We start from the raw sequence: 21418 nt of genomic DNA, 5'->3' as shown, positions 1-21418 counted from the left end.
TCACAAGTGTTTAACTTTTTTCACAAGTGTCGGATTGTTTCGCGGTCTTCGGCAATATTATTCATCGTAAAAATACCTATCGAGGTCTGTGTTCAGAATTTTTATAGAGGTCAATGGGCGACCGCTGGCGATTTTTCTTTGCAAAAGTATGTTTTCCCATAGTAAATCCCATACAAACTTTGAACGGCTGGCGCTTAAATATAGTTTCTCCGATCGCACAGTTGTTATGGGACCTAAATGCAATCCAAAAAGTGGACTGGAGCGAGAATCTAAATTTTGTCACACACTAATGCCCATCCAAACACAACGCTTTCTATGTATATCCAATGCCTAGCCCGAGAGCGCATTATTTTTTACGTATTGAAATTACCACACCACACTCGCCAACGACGTGCTGGCTGAGATTTCTATTGTGTGGGCTTCCAATGAGTCGCGACGTTCTGAAACGACCGGTACCGGTACGATTGGTTCGACGATGAATGTAGGCAGATTCTGGAGGAGAAGAATGCTGCAGCAAGGGGGGCCCGGCAGAACATGGATCGTTATAGATGGAAACGGCAACAGCAGATCCGCAACGCCGCTTGGAGACGGAGTGCGAGTAGATGGAACAGCTGTACCGGTCTCAAGAAACACGGTAGTTCTGTCAGAAGCTCAATGCATCCCGCAATGGCTTCGTGCTGCGAACCGAGATGTGCATGGATAAGGATGTGAGCATCTTGACGGACGAACGGGAGGTGTTCGAAAGTTTGAAACAGCATTTCGATGAACACCTGAATGATGTGGAGAGCGCAGGCAATGAAGGAAATGCCTTCGTCAGTACTGCGGACGATGAAAACCAACCAGTCCTCACTTTGAGGGAGGTTAAGGATACCATTCACCAGCTCAAGAACAATAAAACAGTTGGAAAGGAAGGTAGCGGAGCTGAACACATAAAGATGGACTCGGAGAGGCTGTCCATTTGTCTGCACCGCACAATGTCTCAGGGCTCAATCGGCGAAACATAACAACTACCGGAAGAGTGGAAAGAAGGGGTAATATGCTATCAATAAGAAAGGCGACAAGTTAGATTGTGATAACACTTGGCCAGTTCTCTTAGTTTGTTTGAACATTTTTCAGAGTATAACTTTGGTTGGAAATTCCATAAATATGACTGATCATACGGAAGTCTTCGGAAGAAAATATTGAAAACGAATCAATTTCAGCCAACGTAGCTTTTATTAAATATCTTCTTATGTGCTGTAGGGTAACATTCAGAAAAACAAAAATTAAGTAAAATGTAAAAGAACGAATAAAAAGAATAGCGAAGGAAAACTTGGTCAAAATGATTTTAAAGATAATTTAAAGTAAATCTATTTACCATTCCATAAACCACTCAATTTTGATGTGCTAACAATAAAGCTTGCTGTAAAGCTAATGATGGTGAGTGTAAATTGTGTAAATGATATGTAAGTGTCGGTGAATTCGTGATCTTATAAATATCGGTATCATACTGGTTATGACAAAATTTGGTAGAAGAGGAACTACTAAAATTACAATAATGTAAAATTATCCTAACAAAACACGAAAGTATAAATAAAAGCAGCATTTTTCTAGCATTTTAGTTTATCGGTCGCCTTTTTCTCGAGCAGGGCGATTACCTTGGCAAGGTCAAAGTCTTTTATAATCTTCACATACATGGTTTTGCGGACCTCGGTCAGTGTGAGCCAGGAGGGTACCACCTCGGAAATCAGCTTCAGGTGGTTCTCCAGTTCCGTAACGGTCAGACGACCCCGGTAGCTGTTTTCGATTTTCACCAGAGCCGACTCCAGGGGAAGGACGTTCTTCTTCTCGGTTACGAAAACGTTCCGTAAGTGTCGCGCTATCTCCGGCAGGCGGGAGTACTGAATTGCTTCCTTCTCTTGCGAAGGTCGTCGAGTCATTTGGTCTAAGGCTTTGGCGGCCTGCTTGGCGCGGATTTTCTCCAGCAGGGACGGGGGGACGTTTTTCAACGCCGTTTGGAAGGGATGTTCAGTCTTTTTCTTGTTGGTTTCTTCTTGCGAGGTGATGGTGGAGGTTGTGGGACGATTAGCAGGGTTCTCTGTGGCCGCTGCGTTAACACGTTTTTTCTCCTCCAGGCGTTCCAGGGCCTTTTCCATTGCGGTGCCGCAGTTGAAGAGGTTTCTGGCGGTGGAGAGAATGTCCTTTGCCGAAGAGAAGCGTTCCACATTAGGTGGTTGGGGAACATCGCCAAGTTCTATGTCGGGGCAACTTTCCAAATTGAAATCTGGATGCCAACGGGTAAGTTTATGCTTTTCAATGATAACTGGTGGATCCAACTGTAGAAGGAATTTTTCGTGAGCTTCCTTGGCACGGGCCAGTAGAATTCTGTTGAATTTCTGGTAACGTTCAATCAACACCTGAGGATTCATCGACTGATTCTGAGCGCTTCTGATAACGTTAGCGTCTTCGTCATCGCACTTTGCTGGTTCTTTCTCTTCGACGTTAGGTTTGATAATCAACTGATAGTATTCGTTCTTAGTCGCGGAACCATAGTTTTTCGTGAGTTCCTGACTAAACTCGAACGCATCGGGGAACAGGGTCTTAATTTGTGCCAGATGCGTTTCGTACAGGTTCTTCCGGGCCATACGTTGCACCGCTGGTTTCAGCTTTTTGAATGTGATCTGCTCCTTGCGGTTGTAAAACATGGCACAAACGGTGTCGATGCACTTGAACAGTTCCGCCAGGCTGCGGTATTTATAGGGCAGCTGGAGGGACGGTGTACCGGACTCAACCAGGGTCTGGAAACGCTGATAGGCGGGAACCTTGGTGGGGCTGGCCGTTACTGGGGTGGCAGTGGGTTCCTTGATGGGGCTCATCAAACTGCTGAGACGTTTCGGTGTAACCTGTTTCCGCGGGGACATCAACGCACTGTGGCTGGCCTTGGTTGGAGTGCGGTGTAGGGTCTTCGTCGGAGAGGCGAACGGTTTCTGAGGGCTGTAATGAGACGAAAGTTTATTAGTAAAATATTGTTAAGGGAAATGAGCTTTAGGCTTTTGAGGACTTCTTAAAAAATTCCACCAAGGAAGTCAATTTTATGTAAATGAAAAAGATTCTGAAGACGTTTTTTCTACCATTTCACAAAAAGAGAAGTTCATTTGATCGGTAATGGACAGTCAGTGTCATGATTGTTCAGAATTTCTTCGAGAAATGTAGGAAGGGTGCAGAACCACTTGGGCACTTCCGTTTCTTTTACTCGACCGAATTATTTGAAACTTTGCGGTAAGAAGTAAGTGCTTCAGTACGACGCGTATTGTGGCCAATTACACTGCGGAACACGTTTTTGTCTCCAGCATCAAAATACCTCTGTTTACTTAAAAAGGGTTGCTGAATCCATTGCCGTTTACAGAAATATCATAGCACGTCTAGTTTTTGAGATATTGGTTGTTGAAAATGCGAAAATTGACTATTTCAGCCAACTTGCATGCAAGTTTTCCAGCTTGTAAGGCAATTTATTTACTTAATTTGCCACAGAAATCAAACTTTATGAGTATAACAATACTTATCATCAAAGTTTGTAATACTTCTGAACCGAAAAAGTTATTTTTTGATGGTTTAGAAAAGTATTGTATTTTGCCATATAAGAGAAACGAAGAATTTAGTATGGAGACTACAAGTATATTGAAAAAATCGGTTTAATCTAAATTTAATCGTGCATTTTCAATCAAAATACATCTAAAATGAAAGTTTAAGTCCTCTTTTGTATGCTAGATGGATAAGATGACAAAAAAGTTTGATAAAATATACTTTAAATTTTAGGTAAACATCGATAAAATCAATGTTTTATACAACTTTGGCGACCTGTAGCTAAAAATTGTGACGTGCTGGGAAATTTCTGAAAACGGCATCAGATTCAGCAACCCCAAATCTACTAGAGACACATAATTTGATCCTTGAGACACGCAAAAATGTCATTTTTGTTGCGCTGTGTTATGAATTCTGTAGCTTCCAAAACCCCAATGCCGAAGTCAATCAAAAGTGCAAAGAATAGGATCCGGCTCCCTCTCAGTAATTTTTCTAAGCATACTCCCTAAAATTACCCCAGTGATTCCTTCGTAGGTATCTGCAGGGATTCCATTAGAAATTCGTCCAGAGGTTTTCTCCAAAACTCATAAAATTCTCCAAGAATTCATCATTCTTCAGAGATTATTCCAGAATTTTTACAAAGTATTACTCAAATAATTCATCCTTCAGGGAATCGTCGAAAAAATCCTAGAAACTTTTGAAGGTTTTTCTAAACAAAATTTCGGAACCTATTGTAGTGAAGTAAAAAAATGTATTCGGCCGGTTACCACACCTATTTCATTAAAAAAGTCCATATAATAAAGAACTCTAAATGAACTTCTGGCCTATTTAAGTCTTGTAAGGATTCTATAATAATAATTAATGAAACAGAAAGCCAAAAGAGAGCCTAGATAATATCCTGCAAAATATTTGAGGGTCCCTGAAAATCCACAGCCTTGATGTAATTTGTACAGGATAAGTTGGAGGGATTACTAAAATAATTCATGTAGCATTTCCCGGCAGAAAAACTAAATTAATTTTTCCGAAGAATCCATTGAATACCTGAGAAATCATAGGCAAATTATTGAAAAATCTTCGGAAAAGTGTTGAAGTGATGAGAGAAACCTCTGGGAGAAAACCCTGGACGTTTTTCCTTAATCTCTGCGGTAATGACTTGGTGGTCTACCCCGTTTGGCATAATGCCGTTTGACATAATCGCAATTTTTCATAATAGCCGAAAAACATTGAATTTGAATAAATTCCTTCCATTTAGCAAAGGGGCTTGGATAAATTGGGTTGTTTAGTGATGAAAAAATCACAGTTTTTTGCAGCTTGATCGAAAGAGCACATTTTTCTAACTGTAACACGATTTGATTGCGCTTTAATATCTTAATTTTGATATAGTAAATGATAAAAACAGATCTCATTCCGTTGACTGAATGACATTTCATTTTACACAATGACAGCTCGTCCCAAAGTAAATTTTGCCGAGGGGTGATTCAAACGCGACTTCCATACTAAATTCAAACGTATTTTTAAAATAGTTCCAGGGCACTAAAAATTATGAAACTTTGGATTCTGGCTCAGTTTTTAACGTAAAATCAGAATATGTTAAAGACAGGATACCTCTAAACAAGCCAATTAGGATATACTTCTAATCTTCATTTTTCAAGGAAACCAATATCCAATAAAGCTCTTTTAGAACGGCATCATAAATGACTTCAGGTGGTCATTATGTCCGGGATATTATAACGTATTTTTAACAAAACAAAAAAATGGGTTCAATTATGCCATGTTATTTGAAAAATAAGGAACATGTTATTTTATGACGCATCCTATGGTCCCGGACATTACTGTACCACTTCAGTATCTTCCTTTTGAAATTGTTCCAAACAACTGTTATGCTAAACAAATATTATGCCAAACGACTTGATGCCAAACGACTGTATACCAAACGGCATTATGCCTAATGGCATTATGCCAAACGGGGTAGACCCCGTTAAACTGCTGAACGATTTCCTGGAGCAAATTCCTCCAAGCATCTCTCGAGGGATCTTTGGAAGGATTTTTGGGCGAACCTGGTCGAATGAATGTCTGCAGAAACCTCTTGAGGAATTTCTGGAGGAATCCCTCAATGCATCCCTAAAATTAGTGGCAAACTCGCCATGGGCGAAAAGTCACCTAAATAAAAAAAATAAATCAGAATAATAATGTATTCCTAAACGAATCTCTAAAAGAATCGTTGGACGAATAGCTGAAACTCTTCTTCGAAGAACCTATGGAGGACTTCCCGAAGAACCTGCGAAGAAGACGCGTAGGACCCTCTGGATTCTCCAATTCCTTTTAAATTCTGATTACTGAAGGGATTTTGACAAGAATTTCCATTGAATTGTTTTATACTTTCTTGAAGATTTCACGCGGCATTTTGAATTGCTATTAATATTCGGTAGAATGTTAGTTACATCTTTGTAGGTTTTCAGTGAAGAAATGAACAAATAAAAATCCTGAACGATTTTTCTTAGTCTTTGCAATTATGACAAAGCTTATCATTGAAAAAATCCTGAAAGAGTCTCTGGATGCATCACTGGAGCAAATCTTAGGAGAATCTGTGTCGGTTTTTTTTAATTATTCCTCTGAAAATGGCTTCAAGAGTTACTGGGAAAAGTCGATGTTTTCATGGTTTTCGTGGACGAATGTTTGTAGGATTCTTTACGATTTTTGTATTTTTTGTAGATATTTATGGAGAAAATTTATATAGGGATCTTTGGGAGAATTCCTGGGAAATCCTTGATGCGATCCCAGTTTATATTATTGAAGGTCAAACTATTGAACGATTTCCTGGAGAAATCCCTCCAAGCTTCTTTCGAGAAATCTTTGGTGGAGGGATTCATGGGCAAACCTGGTCGAATGAATGTCTGCAGAAACCTCTTGAGGAATTTCTGGAGGAACTCATCAATGCATCCCTAAAATTAGTGGCAAACTCGCCATGGGCGAAAAGCCACCTAAATAAAAAAATAAATCAGAATAATAATGTATTCCTAAACGAATCTCTAAAAGAATCGTTGGACGAATTGCTGAAACTCTTCTTCGAAGAACCTATGGAGGACTTCCCGAAGAACCTGCAAAAAAGACGCGTAGGATCCTCTGGATTCTCTAATTCCATTTAAATTCTGATTACTGAAGGGATTTTGACAAGAATTTTCATTGAATTGTTTTATACTTTCTTGAAGATTTCACACGGCATTTTGTATTGCTCTTAATATTTGGCAGAATGTTAGTTACATTTTTGTAGGTTTTCAGTGAAGAAATAAACAAATAAAAATCCTGAACGGTTTTTCTTAATCTTTGCAATAATGAAAAAATCCTGAAAGAGTCTCTGGATGCATCACTGGAGTAAATCTTGAGAGAATCTGTGTCGGTTTTTTTTTAAATATTCCTCTGGAAATGGCTTCAAGAGTTACTGGGAAAAGTCGATGTTTTCATGGTTTTCGTGGAAGAATGTTTGTAGGATTCTTTAGGATTTTTGTATTTTTTGTAGATATTTATGGAGAAAATTTATATAGGGATCTTTGGGAGAATTCATGGGAAATCCTTGAAGCGATCCCTGTTTATATTATTGAAGGTATCAACGTCAAACTGTTGAACGATTTCCTGGAGAAATCCCTCCAAGCTTCTTTCGAGAAATCTTTGGTGGAGGGATTCATGGGCAAACCTGGTCGAAAAAATGTTTGCAAGAATCTTCTGAGGAATTTCTGGAGGAACTCATCAATGCATTCCACTTAAATAAAAAATAAATCAGGATAATAATGTATTCCTAAACCGATCTCTAAAAGAATTGTTGGACGAATTACTGAAACTCTTCTTCGCAGAACCTGCGTTGAAGACGCGTAGGATCCTCTTAGAGCTTCCATCCCGGGACATCCCGGGACAACAAATCCCAGGATTTGCCATATTTCGAGATTTCCCGTTTTATTTTATTTCTGACATCCCAGGAATCCCGGGATTCTCGAAATGTACGTAGAATTTAATAAAAAAAAAACACTAAATACTAATATAAAAGCAATGACATTTTTCCTCACTATCAACCTTATTTGATAAAATAGAAAAACATAATTAAAAAGAGAATAAACGAGTAGATATTTTCATGAAAAGATCAATTCACCAAGTAAGAAACACATATTTTTATTAGTCTAGTTGCAAAGTTTTAATGCTTTTCTTTTAAAAACTGCCACAAATCGCAAGTCAGTACCATGCATCTATAAAAAGTAGAAATTGAGAAAATTGACTGAGAAGTTTTCAATCTTGTTTTCCATACGTGTATTTAAAAAATCCAGGAGATTGGAACATGCTTTGATAATTTGATTTTCACTCCGTTACCTTTCCAAGAAAAATATAAAGATGAGCAAATAACGATTCATTTTTGTGTTACACGATGCGAAAATCTGCAGTGGGACTGGCATGTGTTTACTTTTCATTATGGGACAATTTTACTGGACAAAAAATGATAATCGTTTCTTTTGAATCAAAGTTTTTATGATTTTTCAAATGTTTGAAGCAAATTGCTTCAAAATTATGTTTTATGTTTTTATCATACTTCCATCCATAAGTGTTATATAGAATTTGAAAAAATCCCTAGCAAACCCGTAATTATTCAAGCTTAGTTTTGATTTTTGCTAGGTTACTTCAGCAGAATAAGAGAGTATTATCTGAAATGTGATTTGCTTTTATTAACATATTAATTTAAAAAGTTGCATTATCTGTTTATTTAATTTAAAAAAATGTATTGTGAAATTTGTACTTTCATTTCAACCGAAATGCAAGTTTTATTGAAAATTTTATAAATCCCTGGACCCCGGGATTTCCCGGGTTCCCGGAATTTCCCGGGACAAGCATAGATTTTTGTCCAAATCCCGGGACGAGCAAAATGGTAGGGAAATGGACACTCTAGATCCTCTGAATTCTCTAAAAGAACCTTCTTTTTAGGTTATTCTTCCGTTCAACAAAAAATAACATGATTCAGAAAAACAATATTGACTTCTGGCTCCCATAATAATTTGAACAGAAATCTTCACTTAAGTTTCCAGAACTTAGAACATGGCATTACGTCCTCACTGAGACATACACAAAACAACAGAATGCATCCATTGAAAATATACTTCTTAGATACCGTAAAACGGGGTAACTTTGATAATGCGGGTAACTTTGATAGTGCGAGACCCCCAACATACTAAACGAAATAACGAAGTTTCTGTCAATTAGTTAAGAAAAACGAATGCAAAAGTAAAGAGTATTAATATGACACATCATGTCAAAGCTATTTTCGTTGTTATCAAGTGCATTTGAGGATTATTATGCAAATATTAAAAATTACAAGATTTTAGCATTTTTTGCAACGCTTACAAACAATTTGTTCTACGACCACTATTTGATAAAGTCATAATAAGTTCGTCACTTACCCATGATAGCCTAGTTATAGTAGAACATGAATTCGGTCGCAAATCTCTTAGCGAAAACCATTTTTACAAACTGGGACCATTTTTGTAATCTAAGTCAGAAATTTCCATATAGCGTTAATCGCCTAGAGGTATGCAACGCCCTATAAATGTTCCGTAATTCATTCAATCTTGTTCGATTTACACTCCATTATCAAAGTTACCCCAAAACAGAAAACCGGCTTTCGATTATATGAAAAATTATATATCCATTCAGAATAGATCTTTTGGCAATCTATCAAGTGCAATCGATAGCTAAGATGTCAGTACTTGTTTTAAAAATATAAATTGTAATTCTTTGAAACAGCATGCATAAATATTGAAGTTTTCTTCGAAAAAACTATCAAAGTTACCCCGTTTTACGGTACTACGAAACAGTCCTGCACCAGCTCTGCCGTGTCATGAGGGAGTCTTCATAAAATCTGATGGTAAAATAATTCTATTTTTTCTCGGCATTACGTCTCTACTGGGACAGAGCCTGCTTCTCATACAAGTGTTCAATGAGCACTTCTACAGATATTAACTGAGAAAAATGTCATTTTGGCACCTGTACATCGTGTTGCAACACCGTAAGGCACGGCCAAACGAAAAAATACCATAAGGTTATTCCGTGGAGAAAAGAATCTGCGGCCAAGAATAATGGATCTGTGCATTCTGTACACCACATAGTGATATTAATGATTCGTCAGTGGTACGTCCCTGAACTATATTGCAGATTTGCGCCTTGTAAAAAACCATCGGTGTATGATGATACTCTATGCCCACAGAAGTAGAAGAAATTTCCATTACGAAAAAACATGGACAGACCAACAATCGAACTCAGACACCTTCAGCAAAAATTGTTCTTATTAGAACTAAAGGAATGGTAATTCTAACTAAAACTTTTTAGATATCTTGCTAAAAAAACCGTTACAAACTGAGTAATTCTTACATGAAATTAGGGATTCAATTTCATGTAAGAATTTCAATTGGAAGTTAAATAGGGACTTTTGGAGTTTTTAACTTAATTATAACACAAATCATTAAATGAAATTACTCAGCGACAGTCGTACTGAAGTCCTAGATACATTTTAGATATTATACCTGGACTATTAGGATTAATTTTAAAAAAAACCCATCAACAATTTATTTAAGAACATTAATAAGAAATTTATTCTGATTTTTGGCCAAGACTATTTCAAATACTTCTGCCAAGAAATTTTGCTCAAAATAATTTCCTACATTTTGATAGAATAACTACGAATTATTAACCTGTATTCTTCCAGAAAACCTGCAAGGAATCCCTTGTTTCCTGGATTATTTGATTGCAAAAATCAAATATGATATTTGTATTTAAACAATCTGTAAACCTGCATCGATTGACTTGAATTTAAGAAGCTATCCCAGTCTCACTCTCGCAGTGCAACAAAAACAGTACTTTTCAGTGCTATTAAAACAGTACTTTTCAGTACTATTTTTTCTACTTTACGATCCCTTTACGATCCTTGTTTGGACCCGTGCCTTCGATTGTTCGTTGGACCCGTTGGCGAAAGCTAGCGGTGGCAATCCTTCTTGGACACCGTCTTGGGAAAAAAACCTCTCGAACGTCACGTCTTCTTTCGTTTATTCACTAAACATGGTATCAACAACAAACAAAAGGAAGGGTGAATCTCTGAATTCACAACTTCCTACCAAAAAAGTGGGATTTAAAACTGTCACTAAACGTGGCAAGAATGGAAGAAAGGACGTTTCCCCGGAATGCGAACTTTCTTCCAAGGGTGAAATGAATAATTGTATCGAAATGAGCAATCAGTTCGATGCTCTAGACAAATTTTCCGAACACCAAATCGAAGCAGCCTCTAGCCCAGGCTCTTTGATTCAAGTGAGGAAGCAAAGAGTGCCGCCTATCGTGGTCAGTTGGTCCGAATTTGGGGGATTTAGGCAGGAGATCTTGAACTCCTTTAGGGGAATCAATGTTTCCTTCCAAATCGCGAACTTCTTCTCAAACATCTTGAAGAGAAGGGAGCATTTTTTTTTACTTATGACGACAAAACTGAACGTTTGTTCAAAGTCGTCTTGAAAGGTCTCTCAAGTGACTATAAGTCACCTGAAGAGATCAAAAATGAAATAAATGATTTACTTGGATTTTCCCCAGTCCAAGTAATCAATATGAATAAGAGAACCCAAACTGGCATTGTTCCCGGGGCTTTCTCAAGAATATTATTTAGTTCACTTCAACAAAAAAGATCTAAATAATAATAAAGCTTTAGAATAAGCTAGACTTATGGTCGATATCCGTATGACATGGGAACATTTCCAGAAACCTGGAGGAAATTACCAGAACCCCACTCAGAGCCGTCGGTGCTAAAAGTGGGGTCATGATTGTAGGATCTTAGTAGTCCATGATGTATGTAACTTGAACAAGGGGACTTTAATAAATGACCATTAATAATTATACAACCAAGCAATCAAGTCTCGTCACTACAAAATGGAGACGAAGAATAAAATTTTCAACCAAAGTATTTGCGCCACGGACTTTATCAAAAACGAAATCAAGAAAGGATATTACGGAGTACTAATTATTTATACCTCAATGTTAGAGGTCTGTAAAGGACGCCGTTTCAAGTTTCCAAAAAGCAAAAAGAGAAACAGTGGAGCAATAATAGTTCGTCATCAGCAAGTTCGGATCACTTTTCTAAGATATACAACTAGAAGGAAAACATTGGAAGTAGACGGATGTTGATGTTGATGCCTTAAACGGTGATAACTAAAGGTAGTATACTACATTGGTTATGGTAGTACTATCCACAACTGCGGAGCTTAATCCTCATAGATAATTGGGGGTCATTTTTGACCTGTTTTACTTGGGTTTACACCAGAGGCGCTGTTTGATTGTTATTAGGAAAGTTAGTGAATTGTTCGCCAGAGAGATAAACAAATTGAGTGGTTCGTACAATAGTTGTTAGGGGTTTGAAAAAGAGTTTGGTTCAAATGCATTGCTAGCTGTATAGTTCTAACTTTAACAAATTAGGCTAATACAAATATAAAATGAATAGATACCAAGCTAAATTTGATGTTGTGATGTTGCGAAATTTGATAACTCAGTTTGTTGTCATTTCATCCGGTTTAACGGCTAAAATAGCAAAATTGAGAGTAGCAAAATGTTCCCATGAAATAAAATTGAAAACTATTCTTGCTGGCAGAGAAATCAAATTGAAAATTGTTTCTGATATCATTGAGAGCTAATTGAGAAAAAATAAATGCTTCATCTATTACATTAACATAGCTTTCATAGTTGTCACACTAAGCAGTAACATAATACATCGAATAATTATGACAAATAGATATCAAATTGTGATATCAACTTAATGTTGAAAACAGGATATGTTGTCGACTTGCTCTTCTTGATATAGGACTTTGTTCGGGTAGATATCTTTATTTGAAAGACTTGACAGTATTAAAGAAATTAAAACTATCTACTGTCTTAGGTCTGAACAATGTTGACCGTAGAACAATATTTCAAATTTAATGTTTATTTATTTATTTATTTATTTATTTATTCGAAACACATCAACAGGCAAATTGTAGCCCCCAATGGATGTCTAAAATATATATAAAACAATCAGAGGGACAAAAACTTAACAAAAGCACTAAACAGTCAAGAGATAAAACTTAAATTAAACTCTTCGTTCGTCAAAAAATGCTAAAAAACCTCGGCGAAGCATCTCTCGGGTGGTATTGAAGGTCTAACAATGATGCGACTTTATTGAACACTCGCTGCAAACCCACTAAGTGCTCCGTGAAGTCCGTAGTTGGTTCGAGTTAGAGGCAATCTCAGCATGACCGCTGTTCCGGAGGGAGCGTGGACGGGCATTTAGATGGACTCGCTCCAGGATTGTCCCACAGTCAATACGACCCAGTAAAACGTCTGCAATTGTTAAAGCTCTGAATATGTCCCCTTCTGTTCCGGAGGAGGTCCAAGTCTATCAATCGGCATCGACTCTCATAGCTCGGCAAGCGGAATGGATCTCTCCAAGGTAGCTTACGGAGTGCGAATCGGAGAAATCGGCGTTGAACAGATTCGATCCTTTCTGCGCCATTATTATAAATAGGACTCCAAACAGCGGAACCATATTCCAACGTGGAACGCACGAGAGAACAATAGAGTGATTTTAGACAGTATATGTCGGAGAAATTCTTGGCGATTCTAAAGATGAATCCCAAAGTCGTTGACGCTTTACTGACGGTATACGAGATATGCTGTTTATACGTTAACTGTGAATCAAGGAACACGCCCAAATCCTTAATGTGATTCACACGTTCAATTTTCGTGCCAAGCAAACTATAATCGAAACGTGATTGGTTGCTTTTTTCTAGAAAACGTGATGATGGAGCACTTGGTGGGGTTAACCACCATTCCATTCAGCGAGCACCAACTGGCGAAACTATCAAGTTGCTGTTGTAGGTATAAACAGTCGGCAACGGAGCATATCCGTAAAAATATTTTCAGGTCGTCTGCATACGATAAGCGGGGCCTTAATGTTGTAATATACTTTCAATAGACATGTATCCGTTATTAGATACAACTCACACTGAGTCTTTGTTTTAATATAAGATGAGTAAGTTTAACATTAAAAAAGATATTGTTGTGACTCACAATGTAAATTATTTCCAAATTAACTTTACCCGTTAATATACTATTTGAGGAATTCATTTTCAGGTATGTGGCCTTCTATAGTACACTTCTGATGATCTAGATTTGATCAATAGAACAAAGTGTCAATGTATTGCAATTATGTAGTAGATAAATGACAATGGGAATAAGATTGATTAGAAATTCTTGTTTGTTATATCCTCGAGAAAACAAAAAGTTATTTGACCACGAGGAAGCAAGTAAAGGTCTCCATTTTCCTGTTGTACCAATGATTATTATGATATAAATATACCTGCGTGAAGTAAGTACGCACCTAGAAGAGATGTATTATCTCAAAAAGGGTTGATTAAAAAAGTTGTAATATAATGACAATAGTATTTGTAAATGTAACAAAAAATGTCTGTATGGTTCTCATACCTTTGCAATATTCCATATTACATACATGCCATCAATAGATGTTCGAGGAAACTCAAACAAACTTGGATTGCAGTTTGTCTCAAGTTGTTACTCGTGTTGATTTCTATTTTAATCAAAATCAGGAATTAGTTCTATACGGTTTTCAGTTGAACACAACTAAATTTTAGGTTTCATTTTAAAACTGATGCAATGTATTCAAATATTGACCAGAGCCGTTTAGATTCTTAGGTTTTATTAGATTACTAAATTTTTAAGGACACTAAAAAATGCTTTGGAAAAGAAATGATTGAATTTATTATTTCTAAGTTCTGAAGAAGGAAAATGAAAAAAAAATCACAAAAGTTATTAGAAATTGCTTAATTAGTATAACTAGCCTTAACTAACTAATCGAAATTGAGAAGAAAGTTTTTATTGTATATCAATAGTTATTTGATTGTTTATTGGATCAATCATTAAAGTATACCAGTGTTCTTACACGATAACGAGTTAAAATAACTACGGAACAATATCGAATTTGAATTGGTTTACGTTTGACCCGTGGAAAAGTGATGGCGCTCTACAGACATCATGAGTGTTACAGGAATAATTATATAATATCTAATTTGGAAGACAACCAACATATTAGATATTTGAAATTAAGTACGAAATAATTTAGCATACTGTCATTTGGCTGCCAAATTGTAGTTCAGGCTGGTTTGAATGGATGATCTCTCAGGAGACTAAATGGAATTTATGATACACTTCAATATTATCATGTGACTGATCAATTCTTAATGATTTTCTAATCATGAGCATTATACAAGATACTTTAACTCTGAAATTATTGAGAGCCGTTCCTTAGCCTAGTGGTAAAGTACGCGGCTACTAAGCAAAGCCATGTTGAAGGTGTTTGGATTTGATTCCCCGTCAGTTCAGGATGTTTTCGTAATAGTAATTCCCTGGGCAGAGCGTATCAGCTTACGTGTTTCACAATATACGAAATTTGACAAAGAAAATAGCCTTGGAGTGCTCGTGAAAACACTAAGTTGAGAACGTAATGAAAAACAAAAAAAAAAAAAGAAATGCCAGAGATTGTTGAGTGGATCTCGTAAAATGTTGTATCAAAGGCGATCCTTTGAGATTAAGCGGAGCCCTATAAGTGGGATGAGCATAGAAAAAATAACATCCAAAGGCGATCCTTTGAGATGAGCAGAAAATCCAAAGGCGATCCTTTGAGATTAAGCGGAACCTTGTTGTTGGATAAAGTACACTGATCTGGAAGGATAGTGGAACCCAGACAAAGGGATGAAGTACGCAGAGACCGGAGGCGATCCTCGCGGGGAAATATTGAACTCTATGAGACCTAGAGGCGAACCTCAGGATGATTCTCAAGAGATAATGAAACCCATCTTAAAAGATGGAGTTATAACATTCCGAGACCAGAAGGCGATCCTTGCGGGATGCATCTCGTGTACCCGATTGAGACCTAGAGGCGATCCTCAGGATGAATCTCAATGGCTGGGTAAAAGCATTTACATTAAACAAAATTAATATAAACTTTAATTTATTTCTACAGTGACGGAAACTTATTATAACAAGAACAATATGAAAAAATGAAACTTTCAAGAATAATTAAAAATAATAATAAGACAAATGAAAAACATTGTTAATCAAATCTTTGTAACGATATGAGAAGGAGAGATAATACCAAGTCAGAAATTATCATATTTATGAAGAGTGAAGCAAGAAAAACAAAGTATAGATTACAACTACAAAGGCACACATGCAGTAGCAATTGTGAGAATTTGAAGACGGACAAGGAAATGGAAATGTAGAACATGGATAACATGAAGCATTATATGATAACTCAACATTCCTGTAGACTCACGTTTTATTTATTTTCAGGCACAAGCTACAATCAAAGTTCAAACAAACTATAATTAATAGGAAGTTCGGCTTACTGATTGATAAACAAATGGTATTGGAAGCGGATTACGCACATAACTTATATTATTAAATGAATTATAAAATTATAAATGAAGGGAGAGATGTAGGATCTTAGTAGTCCATGATGTATGTAACTTGACAAGGACTTTAATAAATGACCATTAATAATTATACAACCAAGCAATCAAGTCTCGTCACTACAATGATACAAAAAATGCCGCATGGATCCTAAATGCATGATTTGCGGAGGTTCTTCTCACGCTAAAGAGGTCTGTCCAGTGAAGGAAGATACCGATAAGTTCATATGCACAAATTGCGGGGGCAATCATAAGTCCAATTTTTGGGCTTGCCCTTCGCGAACGCGAGTCGTCGAGGCTCGTGCCAGGTAGATGAACAGCAATATCCGTTACGATAATGGTCGTTTCCGGAATTTCTCTGGTAGAGTATCGAACAATGCTATTTTTTCAGTTAACGATCGCTTGATTAGGAGTCATACCCACACTTGCGAAAATTGACTCGCAATAAGTCAAAATTTGTTGTCATGCGTGACTTTAATGCCAAACATCGGTCATGGAATAATTCTCAAAGTAATTCCAACGGCAGAATTTTATTTGATGAGTGCTCTTCAGGATATTTCTCAATTCAATACCCTGATAGCCCCACATGTTTTTCCTCTTCTAGAAGTCCATCTACGATTGACTTGGTTTTAACCGACTCTAGTCATCTTTGTAGCCAATTAGTTACTCATTCTGATTTTGATTCTGATCATGTCCCTGTTACATTTCAATATCCCATGAAGCGATGGTCTAATCCACCGGTGTACTAAATTCGCTCGGTCTGAGAATTGTGACACTTGAGCGGGGCACGCTCCCGTATGATCCCCACGTGATCTGGACCCGCTCTAGTGTCAAAATTCTTCGACCGAGTTAGTTTAGTACACCAGTGGATAAGACCATTCTCAATCCTATCAGCTCGACTTTCAATTATTTTCGAGCCGACTGGAATATATATGAAACGTATATTGACTCTTATCTCAATGTTAACACTTCATTACAAACTAAACTTGATATTGACAATGCTCTTGAAGCTTTAACAAATTCCATAGTTGAAGCCAGGAGCATTGCAATTCCAAAATGTGAAGTAAAATTTGAATCCGTGATTATGGACGATGATCTTAAACGCTCGATCCGTCTTTAAAACGTGAGGAGAAGTCAATTTCAACGCACTCGCGATCCTGCTATAAAAAATATATGGCAGGATTGGCGGAAAGAAATCAATTTTGCACAATTAAGAAACAAAAATTTCTGAATTGGACCCTGGCTCTAAGCCCTTTTGGAAATTATCTAAAATTTAGAAAAAAACCTCAGAAACCAATATCAGTTGATATATTTAACAAATGTTTTCAATTAGCATATTTCCCCGACAAAAAAAAATGCTAAGGTTGTACCAATTTTAAAACCAGACAAAAATCCTGCAGAAGCTTCTAGCTATCGTCCAATCAGTGTGCTTTCCTCCATCAGTAAACTTTTTGAAAAGGTCATTTTGAACAGAATGGTGGTCCACATCAACGAAAATTCAATTTTTGCCAATGAACAGCTCGGATTCCGCCATGGACATTCGACCACTCATCAACTTTTACGTGTAGCAAATTTGATTCGTTCCAACAAATCTGAAGACTAATCTACTGGTCTTGCTCTTTTGAACATAGAAAAAGCATTCGACAGTGTTCGGCATGAAGGCTTGATTATAAAATTGAAAAAACTTCATTTTTAAACATATATTGTTAGAATAATTCAAAGTCATTTGACAAAACATACACTTCAGGGTTATTCAATTTAACCATAACATGATAAGGGTATTAGTGTTGTCGAACACAGAACACCTAGATATAAGAATAATTGAATGTAATATTTGAAATGATTTTAATAAAAAATAAACATTCAACAAAACACTAAATTTTCATTATACTAAACAATCCAATTACGCATATCGCCAAAATGAATGGTTTCTAGTAGCAAGTCTATCAGAAAGCAAACATTCCTTCACTATACCCATTGAATGCAAACACCTGCGCCAGCAATCTATTTTTGACCAAAGCTCAACGCGCATAATATTATTGGTGCATTTTCTCTTCATGGGTAATGCAACAAACACTCCCACAAAAGCAATTAAATGACACTTATTTTGCCCCATTTAAATCGCTATGCCTAATAGTGTTTGTGCCTTTCAATTTGCTTGGGCGATAAGATTGACTAAAGATAAGACGTCATTATCGTTCAATCAACACAGTTCCCTATTGACTTGAGTAAAATACGATCGTTTGCCACGCAGCAGGATTATTTCCCTATGACAGATTGGATTGGAACCTTCAAACTACTCTTATCGCCCCTTGATCAGCTGATAAGGAAAACAATTTGATGTGAAACTCACCTCACCGGGACCTCCACCTCCAGCCGTTCGAACTCCTTCAGATTCCGTGCGGCGGTGGTCGGACTCGGGGCACCGGAGGCTTCCAGACGTTGTCCTCCAGCCGGACCTTCTCCAGTCGATCCAACCGGTCGAACCCACTCTGAAGCTTGTTTAGCGACGTCTTCAGTTCGGCCAGCCGGGAGCTGCGGCCCAGTTTGCTCCGGGCTTCCTCCATGGTTAGCTTGCTGATCTGGACATTGGAAGCGGCTTTTCTGGCCTGGTTCAATGTCGGAGGAACTTGCTTCGTTGGCGTCTTCATGCCCCGCTCTACGTTGGATGTGTTGTTTTTAGCGGAGAACTCCGTATTGGCCGCAGGTGGCAATGCTGCCTGGTCCGGTGCCGTGCATGCTTTGGCCGGACTGGTCGGATACTGATTCAGCTTCTTCTTCGGAGACAAGTTTCCCAGCTTCAAGAATCGCACCAACTTTGGTTGCTCCAGCATTTGCTTGCTCTTTTCGTCCACTTTGGTCGCGCCGATCCGCTTGATGGACCGCGTAGCTCGGGTAATTTTCTTCCGATCCCCCTGCGGGGTCCCAGCGGATCCCGACTCATCGACGGAGGCATTCTTGGAAAGAAAGTTTTTAGTATTGGCGAAAACGACTCGACTCGAAGCCGAGTCTCGGCCATCTTCTGGCGCTACCGCAGGAGTCGATTGTTCCAGGACCAATACCTTGTTACGAGTTGCTGCACTGAGTTCTTCCCCTGCCACACGTTTTCTGGTGTTAAAATACGCAGCGACTGTTGGCTGAGACATTGTGCACTGGATTAACTAAATCACTGTAATTAACTTCGAACAAAAAGATGGCCACAACTGGAACGCGTCACCAGTTTCCTCACTTCCTATTAGGGGGCTTTTAAACTTCTGACAGTCGGATTTTCGTTCACTGCAAACTGCGAAAAAGAACGACGATGATGGCGAGAGCGCGGTTTTCCCTCCAATTTGAATCCTATTGCAACTCAAACTGCATTCCAATGCAATAACAATCGATGAAAGGCTGCGAACTGGCGCGCGATTTGGGACTGCTGCGTTGCTGTTGTTTTCCAGAGTTCTGCCAAGGAGTAAGAGAGTGAGCAATATTTTCGGACACGCACGTTGACAGTTTTCGGTACGATTTATCACAAGGGCGAGCGAGATGGGGCATGACGTTTAACTTCATTTGAAATCGATCAACTCTGGGTAGCGAGCCCTTCGGAAATATCTTTTGACGTAAAGTGGATTTTGATTGGTAGCAATGCGGTTCCTGTCTGTGCTAAAACTGTCAATCTGAATCTGCACGGCGAAAAAACTGCTACTCAAAAATGATTAGTGAACTTTTACACGCTTAGTTCAGTTTATCCAAAAATTGGTAGTTGATTCACCCAAATCTGGGTTTCCGTTGCATTAAGGCTTGTTCATATACAGCGGGGATCCGCTGGTTGGAACACGACTGCCTTCCATCTAGCGAATCTGACCCGTTAGTTGGCACGACTGACAGCTGGTGAAAATGCTCCACACTAACGCATCTGGAGAGCAAATCGTCACGAAACGCACATATACATACGCATTACTGCTATATATGGAGACTTCAATGCGACGGCATTCAGACGTCAAAGTCAGTTTGACATTTTCTGTTGACATTTGTGTGCTTTTTAGTTGGAATATTTTCCAACCAGCGAACATCCAACCATCGAGTCATTCCATGTAGCGGACCCCCAACGAGCGAATCCCCACTGTATTTCATAACGCTAAAATTGGTTATTTTGGACACCCACCCACCCCCTCGTGACTACACTGAAACAAGCGTTGAAATAATGAGAACCATGAACAAGTTTTTAGATTTACTAAATGTAACCGGTTGGTTCCAATATTTAGATTTTTGTGTTCGTATGAGTTTATATGTTTGTGAAAATTCACGTTTTTAATTATAAAATACAATAGCTCACACTTTAGCGAGAATTCGTACCACTGTAAACAAAGCCGACTACGTTTCTGAAGGGATTTTCGATAACTCGTCCAATAGTCGCACAAAAATGGTAGATCGAATTGAAGAAGCAGATGAATCTACTGGGCGCTGCCATCTTCTAAAAATTGGCTATTGGGCAGAGTAATACCAGGCGTCCGTGTGTTCAGATCGTTATGTTGTTAGTTAAGTGCAGTGCTAAAATCTAATACACCCCCCCCCCCTTTAGTGAGGGAAGCAATGGGGATGCTAGCCTGCCTCCGTTCAGGACCTCGTATCCGTTTATTGAAACGGTCAGCACACGGCGGCTCGGAAGTCAAAATGGCTTCCGAGCCTAACAGCAAAGGACTTGCCTTCGTCCGATCCCGGACGAATACCTCGGGCCTTCGGCCCTAATCACAAAGGAGGTTCCCTTCTCGGCACGGTCATTCGGGTCTCGTCCTGGGCCGTGCCGATCACGTCAAAGAAGGAAGACGCCTGCCCACAGCAATATCACCAGCTCCGCCTGCTGGAAGCAAGATCCGCCATCTCACCAACCCCGAGCAGCCTCGCTGCGAGTTTCTGGCCACACGGTAGTGCAGGAGCAGCCGTGTGGGCCAACGCGATGAAGGAGATGTACCAAGCTGCAGCAGTGAGTACCAGAAATCCCAAAATAGTCTCCCTTACACGCCACACAAATGTTCAAACCCACACCCACACGCCACACAAGGGACAAATAAATGTTTAAAAATGAATAATCGTAGTTTTTCATACCTTGTTCGCGAAGCCCCTCCGATTACCCAGTAACATGCCGACCCTGCGACACAGTTCAGGGGTTTCATGTTACTGAGCTAGTTTACCGGGAGTGGTTGGAAGCCATGAGCTCTCCAGGGGTTCCCAAGGGAGTCTCGGGGGAGTTATATATATTCCAATCGCGATTGAGCTATCAAGAACACTTCTTATTTGCGTTTTGGTCCCTCTCGATCCAACCGCATCGATAGCCGAGCGGTAAGCGTTTGCGC

The 21418-nt window shown here is 38.6% G+C and overlaps 1 protein-coding gene across 1 annotated transcript; it reads right to left on the bottom strand.

The window, feature by feature from the left end:
• Window positions 1–1196: 1196 nt before the first annotated feature.
• LOC5570732 (DNA replication factor Cdt1) lies at window positions 1197–19508 on the bottom strand. Its single transcript, XM_021841673.1, is given in 4 exon segments — window positions 1197–2973; window positions 18439–18532; window positions 18535–19042; window positions 19148–19508. Coding segments are annotated over 4 exon segments (2070 nt in total). The 5' UTR covers window positions 19232–19508; the 3' UTR covers window positions 1197–1589.
• Window positions 19509–21418: the final 1910 nt, after the last annotated feature.

The sequence above is a fragment of the Aedes aegypti genome, chromosome 2 (assembly GCF_002204515.2).
Source record: "Aedes aegypti strain LVP_AGWG chromosome 2, AaegL5.0 Primary Assembly, whole genome shotgun sequence".
In the NCBI taxonomy this organism is placed as follows: Eukaryota; Metazoa; Arthropoda; class Insecta; order Diptera; family Culicidae; genus Aedes; species Aedes aegypti.
The sequence above is the reverse complement of the archived record's forward strand: the minus strand, read 5'-3'. Positions and strand labels throughout refer to the sequence as shown.